General features: G+C 47.6%; 1 protein-coding gene across 1 annotated transcript in view; it reads right to left on the bottom strand.

Moving 5' to 3' along the window:
* Positions 1–24,259, bottom strand: part of pik3cg (phosphatidylinositol-4,5-bisphosphate 3-kinase, catalytic subunit gamma) — a 68,921-nt gene that overhangs the window by 13,021 nt on the left and 31,641 nt on the right. Inside the window, exons 6-8 of the mRNA XM_070857471.1 lie at positions 23,584–23,730; positions 11,566–11,656; positions 10,277–10,407 (exon numbers count right to left, since the gene is read on the bottom strand). Of these exons, the coding sequence (XP_070713572.1) occupies positions 10,277–10,407; positions 11,566–11,656; positions 23,584–23,730 (369 nt within the window). The remainder of the gene's footprint in view (positions 1–10,276; positions 10,408–11,565; positions 11,657–23,583; positions 23,731–24,259) is intronic.

Genomic DNA, 24,259 nt, shown 5'->3' with positions numbered 1-24,259 from the left:
AATTTAATTCAGAGAAGTGTGAGGTGTTGCACTTTGGGAGGGCTAATAAGGAAAAGGTATAGACATTTAGTGGTAGGCCACTTAATAGTGTAGATGAACAAAGGGACCTTGGAGTGCTTGTCCACAGATCCCTGAAAGTAGCAGGCCGGGTGGATAAGGTGGTCAAGAAGGCAGACGGAACGCTTGCCTTTATTGGCCGAGGCATAGAAGATAAGAGCAGTGAGGTTATGCTTAAATTGTATAATACTTTGATTCAGCCACAGCTGGAGTATTGTGTGCAATTCTGGTCACCGAATTATAGGAAGGACGTGATTGCACTAGAGAAGGTGCAGAGGGGATTTACTAGGATGCTGCCTGGAATGGAGAATCTTAATTATGAGGACAGATTGGATAGGCTGGGTTTGTTCTCATTGGAACAGAGGAGGTTGAGAAGAGACCTCATTGAGGTGTACAAAATATTGAGGGCCCGGGCATAGTGGATAGTAAGGGTCTATTTCCATTGGTGGAGGAGTCTATTACGAGGGGGCATAATTTTAAGGTGGTTGATGGAAGGTGTGGAGGGGATTTGAGGGGGCGGTTTCTTTACACAGAGGGTTGTGGGGATCTGGAACTCGCTGCCTGGAAGAGTGGTGGATGCAGAAACCCTCACCACTTTTAAGAGATGGTTGGATGGGCACTTTCTTATATATGTAAATCTGTAAATATCTTGTTTAACCACCAGAGGGCTCATCCCCTGGAGTCCCAAGGTATCCCACAATCCCTTGGGAGCACCTGTACATAATGAGACCTCACAGGCTGGAGAGGCACTCTGGAGACCTATAATAAAGGACTACGGTCACACTTTACTTTGAGCTCACAGTATCTGGTCAGACTCTTTATTCAATACATAACAACTGGCGATGAGATACAGATGACGAACCCCACTGCAACTATGCAGAGAACAGTGGGCATCCTGGAGAAATTTTTGGAGGGAGATCATTGGGAAATGTTCGTGGAGTGACTCGACCAATACTTCGTGGCCAACGAGCTGGAAGGAGAAGTGAATACTGCCAAACGAAGGACGATTCTCCTCATCGTTTGCGGGGCACCAACGTATGGCCTCATGAAAAATCTGCTTGCTCTAGCAAAACCCACAGAGAAGTCATATGATGATTTATGCACACTGGTCTGGGAGCATCTAAATCCGAAGGAAAGCGTTCTGATGGTGAGGTACCGGTTCTACATGTACAAGAGATCCGAAGGCCAGGAAGTGGCGAGCTATGTTGCCGAGCTAAGACGCCTTGCAGGACATTGCGAATTTGAAGGACATTTGGAGCACATGCTCAGGAACTTCTTTGTACTTGGCATTGGCCATGAGGTAATACTTCACAAACTTTTGACTGCAGAGACCCCAACCTTGAGCAAAGTAATAGCAATAGCCCAAGCATTCATTGCCACCAGTGGCAATACCAAACAAATCTCTCAGCACACGAGTGCTGCTACAAGTAGTGAACAAAGTAATGTTGTTTTCGAATCGTAATGTACAGGGCAGGACTTACACGCCTGCAGCTGCACATCCGCAGATTTCTCAGAGTCCACCATCAAGGGTGGTGAATGCAAGGCCATTAACACCTTGTTGGTGCTGCGGGGGTGATCATCGTTTCCATTCATGCCGCTTCAAAGGATACGTTTGCAAGGGCTGTGGAACAATGGGACATCGCCAACTTATGTGCAGGTGAGCTGCAAACCCTGCTAATCCTGCAAACCACCATGTTGCAGAGGAGGACAGATTCACGGCGGATCACGAGTCAGAGCCTCAGACCGAGGAGGCAGAGGTATATGGGGTGCACACATTTACCATAAGGTGTCCCCCGATAATGCTGAAAGTTGAATTAAATGGACTCCCGGTGTCAATGAAGCTGGACACGGGCGCGAGCCAGTCCATTATGAGCAAAAAGACTTTCGATAAATTGTGGTGCAGCAAGGCCTCAAGGCCAGTCCTGACTCCCATTCGCACTAAACTGAGAACGTACACAAAGGAACTGATTCCCGTAATCGGCAGTGCTACTGTAAAGGTCTCCTACGATGGATCGGTGCACAATTTACCATTCTGGGTGATACCTGGCGATGGCCCCACGCAGCTCGGCAGGAGCTGGCTGGGGAAGATACGCTAGAACTGGGATGACGTCCGAGCCCTCTCGTCCGTCGATGACACTTCATGTGCCCAGGTCCTAAGCAAGTTCCTCTCACTGTTCAAACCAGGCATCAGGAAGTTCCAAGGAGCAAAAGTGCAGATCCACCTGATTCGGGGGGCGCAACCCATCCATCACAACACGAGAGCGGTACCATACATGATGAAAGAGAGGGTGGAGATCGAGCTGGACCGGCTGCAACGAGATGGCATCATTTCGCTGATCGAATTCAATGAGAGGGCCAGTCCGATTGTTCCAGTCCTCAAGGGAGATGGCACCGTCAGAATCTGTGATGATTACAAAGTAACGATCAATTGTTTCTCCCTGCAGGATCAATACCCACCACCAAGGGCAGACGACCTATTTGCGACGCTGGCGGGAGGGAAAATGTTCACGAAGCTGGACTTGACCTCGGCCTACATGACACAGGAGCTGGAAGAATCATCGAAGGGCCTCACCTGCATCAACACGCACAAAGGTCTCTTCATTTACAACAGATGCCCATTTGGGATTCGATCAGCTGTGGCGATATTCCAGAGAAACATAGAAAGCTTACTGAAGTCGGGCCCGTGCACGGTGGTTGTCCAGGACAATATCTTGGTTACAGGTCGGGACACCGTCGAGCATCTGCAGAACCTGGAGGATTAGTTGCCTTAATCACGTGGGGCTCAGGTTAAAACGCTCAAGTGCGTTTTCCTGGCGCCTGAAGTGGAGTTCTTGGGGAGAAGAATTGCGGCGGACAGCATCAGGCCCACCGATTCGAAGACGGAGGCAATCGAGAACGCACCGAGACCACAAAACATGATGGAGCCACGGTTGTTTCTAGGACTCCTGAATTACTTTGGTAACTTCTTACCAGGTCTTAGCATACTGTTAGAACCACTGCACGTTTTACTGTGTAAAAGAGATGAATGGGTATGGGGTAAAAGCCAAGAAAATGCCTTTGTAAAAACTAGAAAACTGTTATGCTCAAACAAATTGCTTGTGTTGTATGATCCATGTAAGTGTTTGGTACTCGCATGTGATGAGTCGTCATAAGGTGTAGGGTGTGTATTGTAACAAGCTAACGAATTTGGGAAATTGCAACCGGTTGCTTATGCATCCAAAAATCGGTCTAAGGCTGAGTAGGCCTACAGCATGATCGAGAAAGAAGCGTTAGCGTGTGTTTATGGGTTAAAGAAAATGCATCAATACCTGTTTGGGCTCAAATTTGAATTGGAAACCGACCATAAGCCACTGATATCCCTTTTTTCTGAAAGTAAGGGGATAAATACCAATGCATCGGCCTGCATCCAGAGATGGGCGTTCACATTGTCTGCATACAACTACGCCATCCACCACAGGCCAGGCACAGAAAACTGTGCCGATGCTCTCAGTAGGCTGCCAATGCCCAGCACAGTGGTGGAGATGGCACAGCCTGCAGATTTAGCTATGGTAATGGAAGCATTTGAGAGTGAGCAATGACCTGTTACCATCCTACAGATTCGAACCTGGACGAGCCAGGGCCCCTTACTGTCCTTAGTAAAAAAAACTGTGTGCTCCACAGGAGTTGGTCTAGTGTCCCGTTAGAAATGCAGGAAGAATTAAAGCCGTACCAGCGGCACAAAGCTGAAATGTCTATACAGGCAGACTGCCTTCTGTGGTGAAATTGGGTAGTGGTACCCAAAAAGGGCAGGGACACTTTCATTAGTGATCTCCACAGTACACACCCAGGCATTGTAATGATGAAAGCGATAGCTAGATCCCACGTGTGGTGGCCTGGTATCGATGCAGACTAAGAGTCCTGCATGCACAAATGTAATACATGTTCACAGTTAAGCAATGCACCCAGGGAGGCGCCACTATGTTTATGGACTTGGCCCTCCAAACCCTGGTCTCGGGTCCATGTCGACTATGCAGGCCCGTTCTTGGGAAAAATGTTCCTCGTGGTTGTAGATGCATATTCCAAATGGATTGAATGTGAGATATTATCGGCAAGCACGTCCGCTGCCACCATTGAAAGCATGCGGGCCATGTTTGCCACGCACGGCCTGCCTGATGTCCTTGTGAGTGACAATGGGCCGTGCTTCACCAGTGCCGGGTTCAAAGAGTTCATGACCCATAATGGGATCAAACATGTCACATCTGCCCCGTTTAAACCAGCATCCAATGGTCAGGCAGAGAGAGCAGTGCAAACAATCAAGCAGAGCTTAAAACATAGAAACATAACAACATCAAAAATAGATGCAGGAGTAGGCCATTCGGCCCTTCAAGCCTGCACCACCATTCAATAAGATCATGGCTGATCATTCACCTCAGAACCCCTTTCCTGCTTTCTCTCCATACCCCTTGATCCCTTTAGCCATAAGGGCCATATCTAACTCCCTCTTGAATATATCTAACGAACTGGCATCAACAACTCTCTGCGGTAGAGAATTCCACAGGTTAACAACTCTCTGAGTGAAGAAGTTTCCCCTCATCTCGGTCCTAAATGGCTTACCCCTTATCCTTAGACTGTGACCCCTGGTTCTGGACTTCCCCAACATCGGGAACATTCTTCCTGCATCTAACATGTCCAATCCCGTCAGAATTTTGTATGTTTCTATGAGATCCCCTCTCATCCTTCTAAACTTCAGTGAATACAGGCCCAGTCGATCCAGTCTCTCCTCATATGTCAGTCCTGCCATCACGGGAATCAGTCTGCACTCCCTCAATAGCAAGAAAGTCCTTCCTCAGATAGGGAGACAAAAACTGAACACAATATTCCAGGTGAGGCCTCACCAAGGCCCTGTACACCTGCAGTCAGACCTCCCTGCTCCTATATTCAAATCCCCTAGCTATGAAGGCCCACATGCCATTTGCCTTCTTCACCGCCTGCTGTACCTGCATGCCAACTTTCAATGATTGATGTACCATGACACTCAGGTCTCGTTGCACTTCCCCTTTTCCTAATCTGTCGCCATTCAGATAATATTCTGCCTTCCTGTTTTTGCCCCCAAAGTGGATAACCTCACATTTATCCACATTATACTGCATCTGCCATGCATTTGCCCACTCACCTAACCTGTCCAAGTAACTCTGCAGCCTCTTAGCATCCTCCTCACAGCTCACACCACCACCTAGTTTAGTGTCATCTGCAAACTTGGAGATATTACACTCAATTCCTTCATCTAAATCATTGATGTATATTGTAAATAGCTGGGGTCCCAGCACTGCGCCCTGCGGCACCCCACTAGTCATTGCCTGCCATTCTGAAAAGGACCAATTTATCCCGACTCTCTGCTTCCTGTCTGCCAACCAGTTCTCTATCCCCGTCAATACATTACCCCCAATACCATGTGCTTTAATTTTGCACACCACTCTCTTGTGTGGGGCCTTGTCAAAAGCTTTTTGAAAGTCCAAATACACCATATCCACTGGTTCTCCCTTGTCCACTCTGCTAGTTACATCCTCAAAAAATTCTAGAAGATTTGTCAAGCATGATTTCCCCTTCATAAATCCATGCTGACTTGGACCGATCCTGTCACTGCTTTCCTAGTCCGCTGATATTTCATCCTTAATAATTGATTCCAATATTTTCCCCACCTCTGATGTCAGGCTAACCAGTCTATAATTACCCGCTTTCTCTCTCCCTCCCTTTTTAAAAAGTGGTGTTACATTAGCTATCCTCCAGTCCATAGGAACTGATCCAGAGTCGATAGACTGTTGGAAAATGATCACCAATGCATCCACTATTTTTGGGCCATTTCCTTAAGTACTCTGGGATGCAGACAATCAGGCCCTGGGGATTTATCGGTCTTCAATCCCATCAATTTCCCTAACACACTTTCCTGACTAATAAGGATTTCCTTCAGTTCCTCCTTCTCCTTGGTCCCCTAGTATTTCCGGAAGGTTATTTGTGTCTTCCTTCTTGAAGACAGAACCAAAGTATTTGTTCAATTGGTATTCCATTTCTTTGTTCCCCATTATAAATTCACCTGATTCTAACTGCAGGGGACCTACATTTGTCTTCACTAATCTTTTTCCTTTTCACATATCTATAGAAGCTTTTGCAGTCAGTTTTTATGTTCCCAGCAAGCTTCCTCTCATACTCTATTTTCTCCCTCCTAATTAAACCCTTTATCCTCCTCTGCTGAATTCTAAATTTCTCCCAGTCCTCAGGTTTGCTGCTTTTTCTGGCCAATTTATATGCCTCTTCTTTGGATTTAACACAATCCCTAATTTCCCTTGTTAGCCACGGTTGAGCCACCTTCCCTGTTTTATTTTTGCTCCAGACAGACATGTATAATTGTTGAAGTTCATCCATGTGATCTTTAAATGTTTGCCATTGCCTATCCACCGTCAATCCTTCAACTATCATTCGCCAGTCTATTCTAGCCAATTCATATCTCATACCATCGAAGTTACCTTTCCTTAAGTTCAGGACCCTAGTCTCTGAATTAACTGTGTCACTCTCCATCTTAATAAAGAATTCTACCATATTATGGTCACTCTTCCCCAAGGGCCTCGCACAACAAGATTGCTAATTAGTCCTTTCTCATTACACATCACCCAGTCTAGGATGGCTAGCCCTCTAGTTGGTTCCTCGACATATTGGTCGAGAAAACCATCCCTAATACACTCCAGGAAATCCTCCTCCACTGTATTGCTACCAGTTTGGCGAGCCCAATCTATATGTAGATTAAAGTCGCCCATGATAACTGCTGTAGCTTTATTGCACGCATCCCTAATTTCTTGTTTGATGCTGTCCCCAACCTCACTACTACTGTTTGGTGGTCTGTACACAACTCCCACTAGCATTTTCTGCCCTTTGGTGTTCCGCAGCTCTACCCATACAAATTCCACATCATCCAAGCTAATGTCCTTCCTTACTATTGCGTTAATTTCCTCTTTAACCAGCAACGCTGCCCCAACTCCTTTTCCTTTCTGTCTATCCTTCTTGAATGTTGAATACCCCTGAATGTTGAGCTCCCAGACTTGGTCACCCTGGAGCCATGTCTCCGTAATCCCAATTATATCATATTCGTTAATAGCTGCCTGCGTAGTTAATTCATCTACCTTATTACGAATATTTCTCACATTGAGGCACAGAGCCTTCAGGGTAACTGAAGGCTCACGGCAGACTCGCCTATCCCAAGTCCTGCTTAGTTACCGCACAAGACCCCACTCGCTCACTGGGATTTCCCCCGCTGAACTGCTCATGAAAAGGGCACTTCAGACAAGGCTCTCGTTAGTCCACCCTGATCTATACAAACAGGTAGGGAGCAGGCGGCTTCAACAGAATACATATCATGATCGCGCAAATGTGTCACGCGAAATTGAGATTAATGATCCTGTATTTGTGTTGAACTATGGACATGGTCCCAAGTGGCTTCCCGGCACTGTCGTGGCCAAAGAGGGGAGTAGGGTGTTTCTGGTCAAACTTTCAAATGGACTCACCTACAGGAACCAAACCAAACCAAATTCAGATTCATGGACTATCCAGAGCAATCCACAATAAACGCTACCTTTTTTGACCCTCCAATACACACATCAGTGTCAACCGACCCAAAGCACAACCCATCACCCGCAGCAGCCCATCAGGACTCACCAAGCCAGGCAGCCCAGCAGGGCCAGCTGCACAGCAGCCCAGTGAGGGCCCAACACAGGACTTACCAAAACTAGCATTTGCATCGAGACGATCAACCGGGAAAGAAAGGACCCAGATCGACTCACATTGTAAATAGTTACACTATTGACTTTGCGGGGGGGAGTGTTATATATGTAACCTGTAAATACCTTGTTTAACCACCCCTGGAGTCCCAAGGGATCCCACTATCCCTTGAGAGCACCTGTACATAATGAGGCCTCACAGGCTGGAGAGGCACTCTGGAGACCTGTAATAAAGGACTACGGTCACACTTTACATTGAGCTCACAGTATCTGGTCAGACTCTTTATTCAATACATAGCACACTTAAAGTGCAGTAACCTGCAGGGTTATGGACCTAGAGCTGGTAATTGGGATTAGACTGGATGACCTTTTGTTGGACGGAGCAGATATAATGGTAAAGTACTGCAGGGAATCGAAAACAGCTAGGGTGATCTCCTGGACTAGTTTCGATCGCCTGGATGGGTCGGAGGGGAATTTTCCCAGATTTTTCCTCCCTAAATTGGCCTGGGTTTTTATCTGGTTTTTGCCTCTCCCAGGAAATCACATGGCTCTGGTTGGGGTGGAGTGTAGAATGTTTTAGAATAAGGGGTGTCGCAGTTGTGGTGAGGTGGATTGGTTGGGCTGGGTGCTCTTTGCCTTTCCGTCTTTGTTCATAAGTTTATATATAACCTTCAGGGCTGCTGACCAAGGGCCATGCGGCTCTTTGTCGGCCGGCGCAGACACAATGGGCCGGAATGGCCTCCTTCCGCACTGTAAATTTCTATGTTTCTATGTTTCTGAAATACAGTGCCAGAGAATACACTGGTATTGTTCTAAATAATAATGTTGCAATAGTTGCATATTAGACCTGTTGGTGAATGCAGCTACCAAATGTGCACCCGTCTGGCACAGTGTATGTTGCCCCTGTACCTGTCAGGTAGAGTGTATGTGTGTCCCTGTACCCATCAGACAGAGTACAACCTGTCAGGCACAATGCCGGGTTTATTCCATCTGACGATAATTTTTATGAGAACTTTACTATCATTGGATGTTAATTTCGGCATCGAGTTGCTGGTCCAGTACTCATGAACTAGTCCAGTACCCGATGCTCCAGCAATCATGAACTATTTCAGTTCCAATATCTGTTAGTTGCTCCAGTGCTCATGAACTGGTCCAAAATTTGTGAACTGGGGTCCAGTACCAGTGAGTCGATCCAATGTCTGTGAACTGGTCCAGTACCTGTGAACTGGTCCGGTACTGGTGAAATGGTCCAGTACCGGTGAGTCCATCTAGTGCCTGTCAACTGGTCCAGTATCTGTGAACTGGGCCAGTACTGGTGAACTGGTCCAGTACCGGTGAGTCCATCCAGTGCCTGTGAACTGGTCCAGTGCCAGTGAACTGGTCCAGTGCCTGTGAACTGGTCCAGTGCCTGTGAACTGGTCCAGTGCCTGTGAACTGGTCTAGTACCTGTGAACTGGTCCAGTGCCTGTGAGCTGGTCCAGTGCCTGTGAACTGGTCTAGTACTTGTGAACTGGTCCAGTGCCTGTGAACTGGTCTAGTACCTGTGAACTGGTCCAGTGCCTGTGAACTGGTCTAGTACCTGTGAACTGGTCCAGTACCAGTGAACTGGTCCAGTGCCTGTGAACTGGTCCAGTACCTGTGAACTGGTCCAGTACCTGTGAACTGGTCCAGTGCCTGTGAACTGGTCCAGTACTGGTGAGTCCGTCCAGTGCCTGTGAACTGGTCCAGTGCCTGTGAACTGGTCCAGTACTGGTGAACTGGTCCAGTACTGGTGAACTGGTCCAGTGCCTGTGAACTGGTCCAGTGCCTGTGAACTGGTCCAGTGCCTGTGAACTGGTCCAGTACTGGTGAACTGGTTCAGTACCGGTGAGTCGATCCAATGCCTGTGAACTGGTCCAGTACCTGTGAACTGGTCCGGTACTGGTGAACTGGTCCAGTATCGGTGAGTCCATCTAGTGCCTGTCAACTGGTCCAGTATCTGTGAACTGGGTTGGTACTGGTGAACTGGTCCAGTACCGGTGAGTCCATCCAGTGCCTGTGAACTGGTCCAGTGCCAGTGAACTGGTCCAGTGCCTGTGAACTGGTCCAGTGCCTGTGAACTGGTCCAGTACCTGTGAACTGGTCCAGTACCTATGAACTGGTCCAGTACTGGTGAGTCCGTCCAGTGCCTGTGAACTGGTCCAGTGCCTGTGAACTGGTCCAGTACTGGTGAACTGGTCCAGTACTGGTGAACTGGTCCAGTGCCTGTGAACTGGTCCAGTACCTGTGAACTGGTCCAGTACTGGTGAGTCCGTCCAGTGCCTGTGAACTGGTCCAGTGCCTGTGAACTGACCCAGTACCTGTGAACTGGTCCAGTATCTGTGAACTGGTCCAGTACCAGTGAACTTCCCCAGTACCTCTTGAGTTATCCCTGCACCCATGAGTCTGTCCAGTACTATTGACCCTCTCCAGTCCCCAGCAACTCATCCTTTTACCTTGTCCTCAATTGGGCACTTATCTTTCAGCCAATGATTCAACACTTCATCCTTGAATGCCCCAGTGTTGCCGACTGTACTTTGTTGGATCTTGGCTATGGTCGTGGCATCTTTGACGATCTGAATCATTCCTGTTGAAGTGCAACAAAACGTTTGGGTCTGTGACCATAGACAGAATTACATGACACATTTTATTCTTAACAGGCGATTGCAAAGCAGATTACCATTTCATTGGTGCATCGAGCACTCCCTATGTCAAATCATTACTGGGTTAACCCATTGCACATAGACCTATAACCATCCAATCAGTGTCCGGGCTAGATTTGAACACAGGATGAACCCAGAGGTGTATAACTCCCTTTTTCTGAGGTTTTTTTTTTGATCATCATGTTAAGGAATGTTAGTACTGTGAACTTTAAATGGAACGCTGTCTCCGCAAGATCTTGCAAATCCCCTGGGAGGACAGACGCACCAACGTCAGTGTTCTTGATCAGGCCAACATCCCCAGCATCGAAGCACTGACCACACTCGTCCAGCTCCACTGGGCAGGCCACATCATCCGCATGCCTGACACAAGACTCCCAAAGCAAGCGCTCTACTTGGAACTCCTACACGGCAAGTGAGCCCCAGGTGGGCAGAGGAAACGTTACAAGGATACCCTCAAAGCCTCCTTGATAAAATGCAACATCCCCACCAACACCTGGGAGTCCCTGGCCAAAGACCACCCTAAGTGAAGAAGGAACATCCGAGAGGGCGCTGAGCACCTCGAGTCTCGTCACCGAGAGCATGCAGAAAACAAGCGCAGGCAGCGGAAGGAGCTTGCAGCAAACCAGACTCCCCACCCACCCTTTTCCTCAATGACTGTCTGTCCCACCTGTGACAGAGACTGTAATTCCTGTATTGGACTGTACAGTCACCTGAGAACTCACTTTTAGAGTGGAAGCAAGTCTTCCTCGATTTCGAGGGATTGTCTATGATGATGAAATGGAACACTTTCCATTTCCAGCTCCCATCTCTCACACGGGCCATCCTTGGTTGCTGCCAGTTCACGCCTGCTGTGCACTTTAAGCTCATGCTACCTTGGGGACTGGACTGAGACTGGCCAAATGCATTTCACAGCCAGCATTCAGAGGTGTCGTTCATCCCATTGGCTGGATTTGAACCTTGGTCCCAGAGGTGACAGGTCAGCATCTTCACTACTTGGCTCCCCTGCCCGTTCCTAAACACAGACACACCAAAAAGCAGTTGCTGTCCATGAGGCCAAAGTAAAGAGGATTTTTTTTTTTTACCGATTTTGTTCCCTGTTGCAATGCATCCATACGGCAACAGGCAAAGATCCAAGGATTCTGTCTCCCAGATTGAGTCCATAATTAGAAGGATCTGTGGATAAATGAAAGTGTTGTTGTATTTAAGGAACAAGAGCGTCCAAATAAGTAACTCTACTCATTGTTACCGAACTGTTACCAGCTATTTACTCCTCCCACATTACTAAGTTGCACTCTCGATATTACCAGACAGGCAAGGTCTCTCCCACATCTTGTGTGGCCTGCCGATACTCTAGATTATTTTGTGCCAGATTGTGCTACAAATCTCCTCTTGCCTCACTGATGCTTACAGCCATGCTCAACCCCTGTGTTACTGGCCTTTGCTTTACACAACATAAATGCTACTCACCTATTCCCCTCCACCTATGGCATTCTCGTGCCTCTACATTCAAATCCCCTGGGAGGATAGACGCACCAACGTTAGTGTCCTCGACCAGGCCAACATCCCCAGCATCGAAGCACTGACCACACTTAATCAGCTCTGCTGGGCAGGCCGCATTGTTCGCATGCCAGACATGAGACTCCCAAAGCAAGCGCTCTACTCGGAACTCCTATACGGCAAGCGAGCCCCAGGTGGTCAGAGGCAACGTTTCAAAGACACCCTCAAAGCCTCCTTGATTGAGTGCAACATCCCCATCGACCCTGGGAGTCCCTGGCCAAAGACCGCCCTAAGTGGAGGAAGGACATCCGGGAGGGTGCTGGGCACCTCGAGTCTCATCGCCGAGAGCATGCAGAAAACAAGCACAGGCAGCGGAAGGAGCGTGCGGCAAACCAGACTCCCCACCCACCCTTTCTTTCACTGACTGTCTGTCCCACCTGCGACAGAGACTGTAATTCCCGTATTGGACTGTTCAGTTACCTGAGAACTCACTTTTAGAGTGGAAGCAATTCTTCCTCGATTCCGAGGGACAGCCTATGATAACATTTCCGGCCTTTCCTCTACACAGTAGATAAGCAATGGCGAACATTTAAAGAAATAATTCATCATTCTCAATGAATATACATTCCTCTGAGCGATAAACACTCCACAGCAAAAGTAGTCTGACTGTGGCTAACTAGATGAATAGAAAAACAAAATATTTTTTAAATGGTGAGAAACTTAAATGTTGGTGTTCAGCGGGATTTGGGTGTCATTGTACTCGAACCACAGTAAGTTAACATGCAGGTACAGCAAGCAATGAGGAAGGCAAAAGGTATGTTAGCCTTTATTGCAAGGGGGTTGGAGTATGAGAGTAAGCAAGTCTTGCTGCAATTGTACAGGGCCTTGGTGAGACCGCACCTGGAGTACTGTGCATAGTTTTGGTCTCCTTACCTAAGGAAGGATATATATTTGCCTTGGAGACAGTGCAACAAAGAATCACTAGATTGATTCCTGGGATGAGATGGCTGTTGTATGAGGAGAGATTGAGTAGAATGGGCCTATATTTTCTGGAGTTTAGAAGAATGAGAGGCGATTGCATTGAAACATCTAAAGCTCTATGAGAGCTTGACAGGGTAGATGCAGGGAGGATGTTTCCCCTTGGATGGGGGTCTAGAACCAGGAGTCACAGGATAAGGGGTCGGCCATTTAGGACTGAGATGAGGAGAAATTTCTTCACTCAGAGAGTGGTGAATCTTTGGAATTTTCTCCCCCCAAAAGGGCTGTGGAGGCTCAGTTGTTGAGTATATTTAAGAGTGAGAATAAATAGAGTTTTGGACACCAAAGGAATCAAGGGATGTGGGAATAGGGCAGGAAAATGGAGCTGAGGTCGAAGATAAGCCATGATTAAATGGCGGAGCAGGCTTGAGGGGCCAAATGGCATACTCCTGCTCCTATATCATATGTTCTTATACCTGTGTTATTTGTACATGTCACTTCCGCTATGACATTCTCTGTATCTCTTTGTTATTCGGAAAGCCTCTACATGAACGTTACTGGGCTACTTTTCAATGTTCTAAGGTTGGTATGTGGAGGCCATTAATTGTTGCACAGTTACAGTGGGCAATATCAAAGTGATTTACAGTGAGAGATGTGGCTTTCTAAGTTTTATAGTAACATGACTTAGAGAGTTACAGTAAGGGATGTATCAGATAGCAGTGTTACAATAAGGGATGTATCAGATAGCAGTGTTACAGTACAGAGTGTATCAGACAGTGTTACAGTGACACGTGTGGGAGAAAGCAAAGATTAAATAATATATCAAAGAATGTTACATTGAGTGAACTAAGCAACACAAAGTGTTATGAGGAGTGTTGGGTATATCTGTGAACATTACAGCAAAGATCACTGAGATACATTCCACTGATATTGTGTAATAGAGGGTGTTACACTGAGGGATGCTGAGTTACAGCACTGGGTTACAGTAAGGGATGCTGAGTTACAGCACTGGGTTACAGTGAGGGATGCTGAGTTTGGGCACTGGGTTACAATGAGGAATGATAACTTACAGCACTGGGTTACAGTGAGGGATGATAAGTTACAGCACTGGGTTACAGTGAGGGATGATGAGTTGGGGCACTGGGTTACAGTGAGGGATGCTGAGTTGGGCACTGGGTTACAGTGAGGGATCCTGAGTTACAACACTGAGTTACAGTGAGGGATGATAAGTTACAGCACTGGGTTACAGTGAGGGATGCTGAGTTGGGGCACTGGGTTACAGTGAGAGATGCTGAGTTGGGGCACTGGTTACAGTGAGGGATGATGAGTTACAGCACTGGGTTACAGTGAGGGATGCTGAGTTTGGGCACTGGGTTACAATGAGGGACGATAAGTTACAGCACTGGGTTACAGTGAGGAATGATAAGTTACACCACTGGGTTACAATGAGGGATGATAAGTTACAGCACTGGGTTACAGTGAGGGATGATAAGTTGCAGCAATGGTTTACAGTGAGGGATGCTGAGTTGGGGCACTGGGTTACAGTGAGACATGCTGAGTTGGGGCACTGGGTTACAATGAGGAATGATAAGTTACAGCACTGGTTACAGTGAGGGATATTGAGATACAGCACCGGGTTACAAAAAGGGATGATAACTTACAGCACTGGATTACAGTGAGGGATGATAAGTTACAGCACTGGGTTACAGTGAGGGATGATGAGTTGGGGCACTGGGTTACAGTGAGGGATGCTGAGTTGGGGCACTGGGTTACAGTGAGGGATCCTGAGTTACAACACTGAGTTACAGTGAGGGATGATAAGTTACAGCACTGGGTTACAGTGAGCGATGCTGAGTTGGGGCACTGGGTTACAGTGAGAGATGCTGAGTTGGGGCACTGGTTACAGTGAGGGATGATGAGTTACAGCACTGGGTTACAATGAGGAATGATAAGTTGCAGCACTGGGTTACAGTGAGGGATGCTGAGATACAGCACTGGGTTCCAATGAGGAATGATAAGTTGCAGCACTGGGTTACAGTGAGGGATGCTGAGTTGGGACACTGGGTTACAATGAGGGATGATAAGTTACAGTACTGGGTTACAGTGAGGGATGCTGTCATTCACAACTGGGTTACAGTGAGGGATGATAAGTTACAGCACTGGGTTACAGTGAGGGATGATAAGTTGCAGCACTGGGTTACAGTGAGGGACGATAAGTTACAGCACTGGGTTAGAGTGAGGGATGCTGAGTTACAGCACTGGGTTACAGTGAGGGATGCTGAGTTGGGCACTGGGTTACAGTGAGGGATCCTGAGTTACAACACTGAGTTACAGTGAGGGATGATAAGTTACAGCACTGGGTTACAGTGAGGGATGCTGAGTTGGGGCACTGGGTTACAGTGAGAGATGCTGAGTTGGGGCACTGGTTACAGGGAGGGATGATGAGTTACAGCACTGGGTTACAGTGAGGGATGCTGAGTTTGGGCACTGGGTTACAATGAGGGACGATAAGTTACAGCACTGGGTTACAGTGAGGAATGATAAGTTACACCACTGGGTTACAATGAGGAATGATAAGTTACAGCACTGGGTTACAGTGAGGGATGCTGAGTTGGGCACTGGGTTACAGTGAGGGATCCTGAGTTACAACACTGAGTTACAGTGAGGGATGATAAGTTACAGCACTGAGTTACAGTGAGGGATGCTGAGTTGGGGCACTGGGTTACAGTAAGAGATGCTGAGTTGGGGCACTGGTTACAGTGAGGGATGATGAGTTACAGCACTGGGTTACAATGAGGAATGATAGGTTACAGCACTGGGTTACAGTGAGGAATGATAAGTTACACCACTGGGTTACAATGAGGGATGATAAGTTACAGCACTGGGTTACAGTGAGGGATGATAAGTTGCAGCAATGGGTTACAGTGAGGGATGCTGAGTTGGGTCACTGGGTTACAGTGAGATATGCTGAGTTGGGGCACTGGGTTACAATGAGGAATGATAAGTTACAGCACTGGTTACAGTGAGGGATGTTGAGATACAGCACCGGGTTACAAAAAGGGATGATAACTTACAGCACTGGGTCACACTGAGGGATGCTGAGTTACAGCACTGGGTTACAGTAAGGGATGCTGAGTTACAGCACTGGTATACAGTGAGGGATGCTGAGTTTGGGCACTGGGTTACAATGAGGGACGATAAGTTACAGCACTGGGTTACAGTGAGGAATGATAAGTTACACCACTGGGTTACAATGAGGAATGATAAGTTACAGCACTGGGTTACAGTGAGGGATGCTGAGTTGGGCACTGGGTTACAGTGAGGGATCCTGAGTTACAACACTGAGTTACAGTGAGGGATGATAAGTTACAGCACTGAGTTACAGTGAGGGATGCTGAGTTGGGGCACTGGGTTACAGTAAGAGATGCTGAGTTGGGGCACTGGTTACAGTGAGGGATGATGAGTTACAGCACTGGGTTACAATGAGGAATGATAAGTTACAGCACTGGGTTACAGTGAGGAATGATAAGTTACACCACTGGGTTACAATGAGGGATGATAAGTTACAGCACTGGGTTACAGTGAGGGATGCTGAGATGGGGCACTGGGTTACAGTGAGATATGCTGAGTTGGGGCACTGGGTTACAATGAGGAATGATAAGTTACAGCACTGGTTACAGTGAGGGATGTTGAGATACAGCACCGGGTTACAAAAAGGGATGATAACTTACAGCACTGGGTCACACTGAGGGATGCTGATTTACAGCACTGGGTTACAGTAAGGGGTGCTGAGTTACAGCACTGGGTTACAGTGAGGGATGCTGAGTTTGGGCACTGGGTTACAATGAGGAATGATAACTTACAGCACTGGGTTACAGTGAGGGATGATAAGTTACAGCACTGGGTTACAGTGAGGGATGATGAGTTGGGGCACTGAGTTACAGTGAGGGATGCTGAGTTGGGCACTGGGTTACAGTGAGGGATCCTGAGTTACAACACTGAGTTACAGTGAGGGATGATAAGTTACAGCACTGGGTTACAGTGAGGGATGCTGAGTTGGGGCACTGGGTTACAGTGAGAGATGCTGAGTTGGGGCACTGGTTACAGTGAGGGATGATGAGTTACAGCACTGGGTTACAGTGAAAGATGCTGAGTTTGGGCACTGGGTTACAATGAGGGACGATAAGTTACAGCACTGGGTTACAGTGAGGAATGATAAGTTACACCACTGGGTTACAATGAGGGATGATAAGTTGCAGCAATGGGTTACAGTGAGGGATGCTGAGTTGGGGCACTGGGTTACAGTGAGACATGCTGAGTTGGGGCACTGGGTTACAATGAGGAATGATAAGTTACAGCACTGGTTACAGTGAGGGATGTTGAGATACAGCACCGGGTTACAAAAAGGGATGATAACTTACAGCACTGGATTACAGTGAGGGATGATAAGTTACAGCACTGGGTTACAGTGAGGGATGATGAGTTGGGGCACTGGGTTACAGTGAGGGATCCTGAGTTACAACACTGAGTTACAGTGAGGGATGATAAGTTACAGCACTGGGTTACAGTGAGGGATGCTGAGTTGGGGCACTGGGTTACAGTGAGAGATGCTGAGTTGGGGCACTGGTTACAGTGAGGGATGATGAGTTACAGCACTGGGTTACAATGAGGAATGATAAGTTGCAGCACTGGGTTACAGTGAGGGATGCTGAGATACAGCACTGGGTTCCAATGAGGAATGATAAGTTGCAGCACTGAGTTACAGTGAGGGATGCTGAGTTGGGACACTGGGTTACAATGAGGGATGATAAGTTACAGTACTGGGTTACAGTGAGGGATGCTGTCATTCACCACTGGGTTACAGTGAGGGATGATAAGTTACAGCACTGGGTTACAGTGAGGGATGATAAGTTGCAGCACTGGGTTACAGTGAGGGACGATAAGTTACAGCACTGGGTTACAGTGAGGGATGCTGAGTTACAGCACTGGGTTACAGTGAGGGATGCTGAGTTGGGGCACTGGGTTACAGTGAGGGATCCTGAGTTACAACACTGAGTTACAGTGAGGGATGATAAGTTACAGCACTGGGTTACAGTGAGGGATGCTGAGTTGGGGCACTGGGTTACAGTGAGAGATGCTGAGTTGGGGCACTGGTTACAGGGAGGGATGATGAGTTACAGCACTGGGTTACAGTGAGGGATGCTGAGTTTGGGCACTGGGTTACAAGGAGGGACGATAAGTTACAGCACTGGGTTACAGTGAGGAATGATAAGTTACACCACTGGGTTACAATGAGGGATGATAAGTTACAGCACTGGGTTACAGTGAGGGATGCTGAGTTGGGCACTGGGTTACAGTGAGGGATCCTGAGTTACAACACTGAGTTACAGTGAGGGATGATAAGTTACAGCACTGAGTTACAGTGAGGGATGATGAGTTGGGGCACTGGGTTACAGTAAGAGATGCTGAGTTGGGGCACTGGTTACAGTGAGGGATGATGAGTTACAGCACTGGGTTACAATGAGGAATGATAAGTTACAGCACTGGGTTACAGTGAGGAATGATAAGTTACACCACTGGGTTACAATGAGGGATGATAAGTTACAGCACTGGGTTACAGTGAGGGATGATAAGTTGCAGCAATGGGTTACAGTGAGGGATGCTGAGTTGGGTCACTGGGTTACAGTGAGATATGCTGAGTTGGGGCACTGGGTTACAATGAGGAATGATAAGTTACAGCACTGGTTACAGTGAGGGATGTTGAGATACAGCACCGGGTTACAAAAAGGGATGATAACTTACAGCACTGGGTTACAGTGAGGGATAATAAGTTACAGCACTGGGGTACAGTGAGGGATGATGAGTTGGGGCACTGGGTTACAGTGAGGGATGCTGAGTTGGGGCACTGGGTTACAGTGAGGGATCCTGAGTTACAACACTGAGTTACAGTGAGGGATGATAAGTTACAGCACTGGGTTACAGTGAGGGATGCTGAGTTGGGGCACTGGGTTACAGTAAGAGATGCTGAGTTGGGGCACTGGTTACAGTGAGGGATGATGAGTTACAGCACTGGGTTACAATGAGGAATGATAAGTTGCAGCACTGGGTTACAGTGAGGGATGCTGAGATACAGCACTGGGTTCCAATGAGGAATGATAAGTTGCTGCACTGGGTTACAGTGAGGGATGCTGAGTTGGGACACTGGGTTACAATGAGGGATGATAAGTTACAGTACTGGGTTACAGTGAGGGATGATAAGTTACAGCACTGTGTTACAGTGAGGGATGATAAGCTGCAGCACTGGGTTACAGTGAGGGACGATAAGTTACAGCACTGGGTTACAGTGAGGGATGATAAGCTGCAGCACTGGGTTACAGTGAGGGACGATAAGTTACAGCACTGGGTTTACAGTGAGGGATGATAAGCTGCAGCACTGGGTTACAGTGAGGGACGATAAGTTACAGCACTGGGTTACAGTGAGGGATGCTGAGTTACAGCACTGGGTTACAGTGAGGGATGCTGAGTTGGGCACTGGGTTACAGTGAGGGATCCTGAGTTACAACACTGAGTTACAGTGAGGGATGATAAGTTACAGCACTGGGTTACACTGAGGGATGCTGAGTTGGGGCACTGGGTTACAGTGAGAGATGCTGAGTTGGGGCACTGGTTACAGTGAGGGATGATGAGTTACAGCACTGGGTTACAGTGAGGGATGCTGAGTTTGGGCACTGGGTTACAATGAGGGACGATAAGTTACAGCACTGGGTTACAGTGAGGAATGATAAGTTACACCACTGGGTTACAAAGAGGGATGATAAGTTACAACACTGAGTTACAGTGAGGGATGATAAGTTGCAGCAATGGGTTACAGTGAGGGATGCTGAGTTGGGGCACTGGGTTACAGTGAGATATGCTGAGTTGGGGCACTGGGTTACAATGAGGAATGATAAGTTACAGCACTGGTTACAGTGAGGGATGTTGAGATACAGCACCGGGTTACAAAAAGGGATGATAGCTTACAGCACTGGGTTATAGTGAGGGATGATAAGTTACAGCACTGGGTTACAGTGAGGGATGATGAGTTGGGGCACTGGGTTACAGTGAGGGATGCTGAGTTGGGGCACTGGGTTACAGTGAGGGATTCTGAGTTACAACACTGAGTTACAGTGAGGGATGATAAGTTACAGCACTGGGTTACAGTGAGGGATGCTGAGTTGGGGCACTGGGTTACAGTGAAAGATGCTGAGTTGGGGCACTGGTTACAGTGAGGGATGATGAGTTACAGCACTGGGTTACAATGAGGAATGATAAGTTGCAGCACTGGGTTACAGTGAGGGATGCTGAGATACAGCACTGGGTTCCAATGAGGAATGATAAGTTGCAGCACTGGGTTACAGTGAGGGATGCTGAGTTGGGACACTGGGTTACAATGAGGGATGATAAGTTACAGTACTGGGTTACAGTGAGGGATGCAGTCATTTACCACTGGGTTACAGTGAGGGATGATAAGTTACAGCACTGGGTTACAGTGAGAGATGATAAGTTGCAGCACTGGGTTACAGTGAGGGACGATAAGTTACAGCACTGGGTTACAGTGAGGGATGCTGAGTTACAGCACTGGGTTACAGTGAGGGATGCTGAGTTGGGCACTGGGTTACAGTGAGGGATCCTGAGTTACAACACTGAGTTACAGTGAGGGATGATGAGTTACAGCACTGGGTTACAGTGAGGGATGCTGAGTTTGGGCACTGGGTTACAATGAGGGACGATAAGTTACAGCACTGGGTTACAGTGAGGAATGATAAGTTACACCACTGGGTTACAATGAGGGATGATAAGTTACAGCACTGGGTTACAGTGAGGGATGATAAGTTACACCACTGGGTTACAATGAGGGATGATAAGTTACAGCACTATGTTACAGTGAGGGATGATGAGTTACAGCACTGGGTTACAGTGAGGAATGATAAGTTACACCACTGGGTTACAATGAGGGACGATAAGTTACAGCACTGGGTTACAGTGAGGAATGATAAGTTACACCACTGGGTTACAATGAGGGATGATAAGTTACAGCACTATGTTACAGTGAGGGATGATAAGTTGCAGCAATGGGTTACAGTGAGGGATGCTGAGTTGGGGCACTGGGTTACAGTGAGGGATGCTGAGTTGGGGCACTGGGTTACAGTGAGACATGCTGAGTTGGGGCACTGGGTTACAATGAGGAATGATAAGTTACAGCACTGGGTTACAGTGAGGGATGATAAGTTACAGCACTGGGTTACAGTGAGGGATGATGAGTTGGGGCACTGGGTTACAGTGAGGGATGCTGAGTTGGGGCACTGGATTACAGTGAGGGATCCTGAGTTACAACACTGAGTTACAGTGAAGGATGATAAGTTACAGCACTGGGTTACAGTGAGGGATGCTGAGTTGGGGCACTGGTTACAGTGAGGGATGATGAGTTACAGCACTGGGTTACAATGAGGAATGATAAGTTGCAGCACTGGGTTACAGTGAGGGATGCTGAGATACAGCACTGGGTTCCAATGAGGAATGATAAGTTGCAGCACTGGGTTACAGTGAGGGATGCTGAGTTGGGACACTGGGTTACAATGAGGGATGATAAGTTACAGTACTGGGTTACAGTGAGGGATGCTGTCATTCACCACTGGGTTACAGTGAGGGATGATAAGTTACAGCACTGGGTTACAGTGAGGGATGATAAGTTGCAGCACTGGGTTACAGTGAGGGACGATAAGTTACAGCACTGGGTTACAGTGAGGGATGCTGAGTTACAGCACTGGGTTACAGTGAGGGATGCTGAGTTGGGCACTGGGTTACAGTGAGGGATCCTGAGTTACAACACTGAGTTACAGTGAGGGATGATAAGTTACAGCACTGGGTTACAGTGAGGGATGCTGAGTTGGGGCACTGGGTTACAGTGAGAGATGCTGAGTTGGGGCACTGGTTACAGTGAGGGATGATGAGTTACAGCACTGGGTTACAGTGAGGGATGCTGAGTTTGGGCACTGGGTTACAATGAGGGACGATAAGTTACAGCACTGGGTTACAGTGAGGAATGATAAGTTACACCACTGGGTTACAGTGAGGGATGATAAGTTACACCACTGGGTTACAATGAGGGATGATAAGTTACAGCACTGGGTTACAGTGAGGGATGATAAGTTGCAGCAATGGGTTACAGTGAGGGATGCTGAGTTGGGGCACTGGGTTACAGTGAGATATGCTGAGTTGGGGCACTGGGTTACAATGAGGAATGATAAGTTACAGCACTGGTTACAGTGAGGGATGTTGAGATACAGCACCTGGTTACAAAAAGGGATGATAACTTACAGCACTGGATTACAGTGAGGGATGATAAGTTACAGCACTGGGTTACAGTGAGGGATGATGAGTTGGGGCACTGGGTTACAATGAGGAATGATAAGTTACAGCACTGGTTACAGTGAGGGATGTTGAGATACAGCACCGGGTTACAAAAAGGGATGATAACCTACAGCACTGGGTTACAGTGAGGGATGATAAGTTACAGCACTGGGTTACAGTGAGGGATGATGAGTTGGGGCACTGGGTTACAGTGAGGGATGCTGAGTTGGGGCACTGGGTTACAGTGAGGGATCCTGAGATACAACACTGAGTTACAGTGAGGGATGATAAGTTACAGCACTGGGTTACAGTGAGGGATGCTGAGTTGGGGCACTGGGTTACAGTGAGAGATGCTGAGTTGGGGCACTGGTTACAGTGAGGGATGATGAGTTACAGCACTGGGTTACAATGAGGAATGATAAGTTGCAGCACTGGGTTACAGTGAGGGATGCTGAGATACAGCACTGGGTTCCAATGAGGAATGATAAGTTGCAGCACTGGGTTACAGTGAGGGGTGCTGAGTTGGGACACTGGGTTACAATGAGGGATGATAAGTTACAGTACTGGGTTACAGTGAGGGATGCTGTCATTCACCACTGGGTTACAGTGAGGGATGATAAGTTACAGCACTGGGTTACAGTGAGGGATGATAAGTTGCAGCACTGGGTTACAGTGAGGGACGATAAGTTACAGCACTGGGTTACAGTGAGGGATGCTGAGTTACAGCACTGGGTTACAGTGAGGGATGCTGAGTTGGGGCACTGGGTTACAGTGAGGGATGATGAGTTACAGCACTGGGTTACAATGAGGAATGATAAGTTACAGCACTGGGTTACAGTGAGGGATGATAAGTTACAGCACTGGGTTACAGTGAGGGATGATGAGTTGGGGCACTGGGTTACAGTGAGGGATGCTGAGTTGGGGCACTGGGTTACAATAATGGATGATAAGTTGCAGCACTGGGTTAAAGTGAGGGATGCTGAGTTACAGCACTGGGTTATAGTGAGGGATGCTGAGTTGGGGCACTGGGTTACATTGAGGGATGCTGAGTTGGAGCACTGGGTTACAGTGAGAGATGCTGAGTTGAGGCACTGGGTTACAGTGAGAGATGCTGAGTTGGGGCAGTGGGTTAGAGTGAGGGATGATGAGTTGCAGCACTGGGTGATGTAATGAGGAGCGTGCAGAATATCCAAGCTTGCAGAGCGACGAGTATCTCCAAGCATCACAGCACACACCTGTATGATCAACATGTCCTGCCGCAGGTCGTCCCCGTGCTTAAAGATGATCCCAATGGTATCCTTGGATATAGAGGTGAGGTCCGCACACTTAAACTCTAGCCACAGGGGCTTTTTCTTTGATGGCATGACTTTGCACTTATCCACCTGCAGGTCAGTCAATCCAAGATGAATTTGAGTCATGGGAACTCTTACATTCTGCATTCTGGCAGGAACTTTACAATAGATTTATATTGTTTATGAAATGAATCAAGTCATGACTTTCAAAATTCCCATCCTTGTTTACAAATGCTCTATGGCCTCGCCCCTCCCTATCTCTGTAATCTCCTCCAGCCCCATAACCCCCCGAGATGTCTGCGCTCCTCTAATTCTGCCCTCCTGAGCATCCCTGATTATAATCGCTCAACCATCGCTGGCCATGCCTTCAGCTGCCTGGGCCCCAAGATCTGGAACATCCTCCCTAAACCATTCCACCTCTCTTTCCTTCTTCAAGACACTCCTTAAAACCTAGCTCTTTGACCAAGCATTTGGTCATCTGCCATAATTTCTTCTTACGTGGCTCGGTGTCAAATTTATTTGTTTTGTCTTAAAACACTCCTGTGAAGTGCCTTGGGACGTTTTACTACGTTAAAGGTGCTATATAAATACAAATTGATTTTGTTGTTGACTTGGTTCT

Source organism: Pristiophorus japonicus, chromosome 16, assembly GCF_044704955.1.
Source record: "Pristiophorus japonicus isolate sPriJap1 chromosome 16, sPriJap1.hap1, whole genome shotgun sequence".
NCBI lineage: Eukaryota > Metazoa > Chordata > Chondrichthyes > Pristiophoridae > Pristiophorus > Pristiophorus japonicus.
This window is presented reverse-complemented; position numbering and strand designations above follow the sequence as displayed.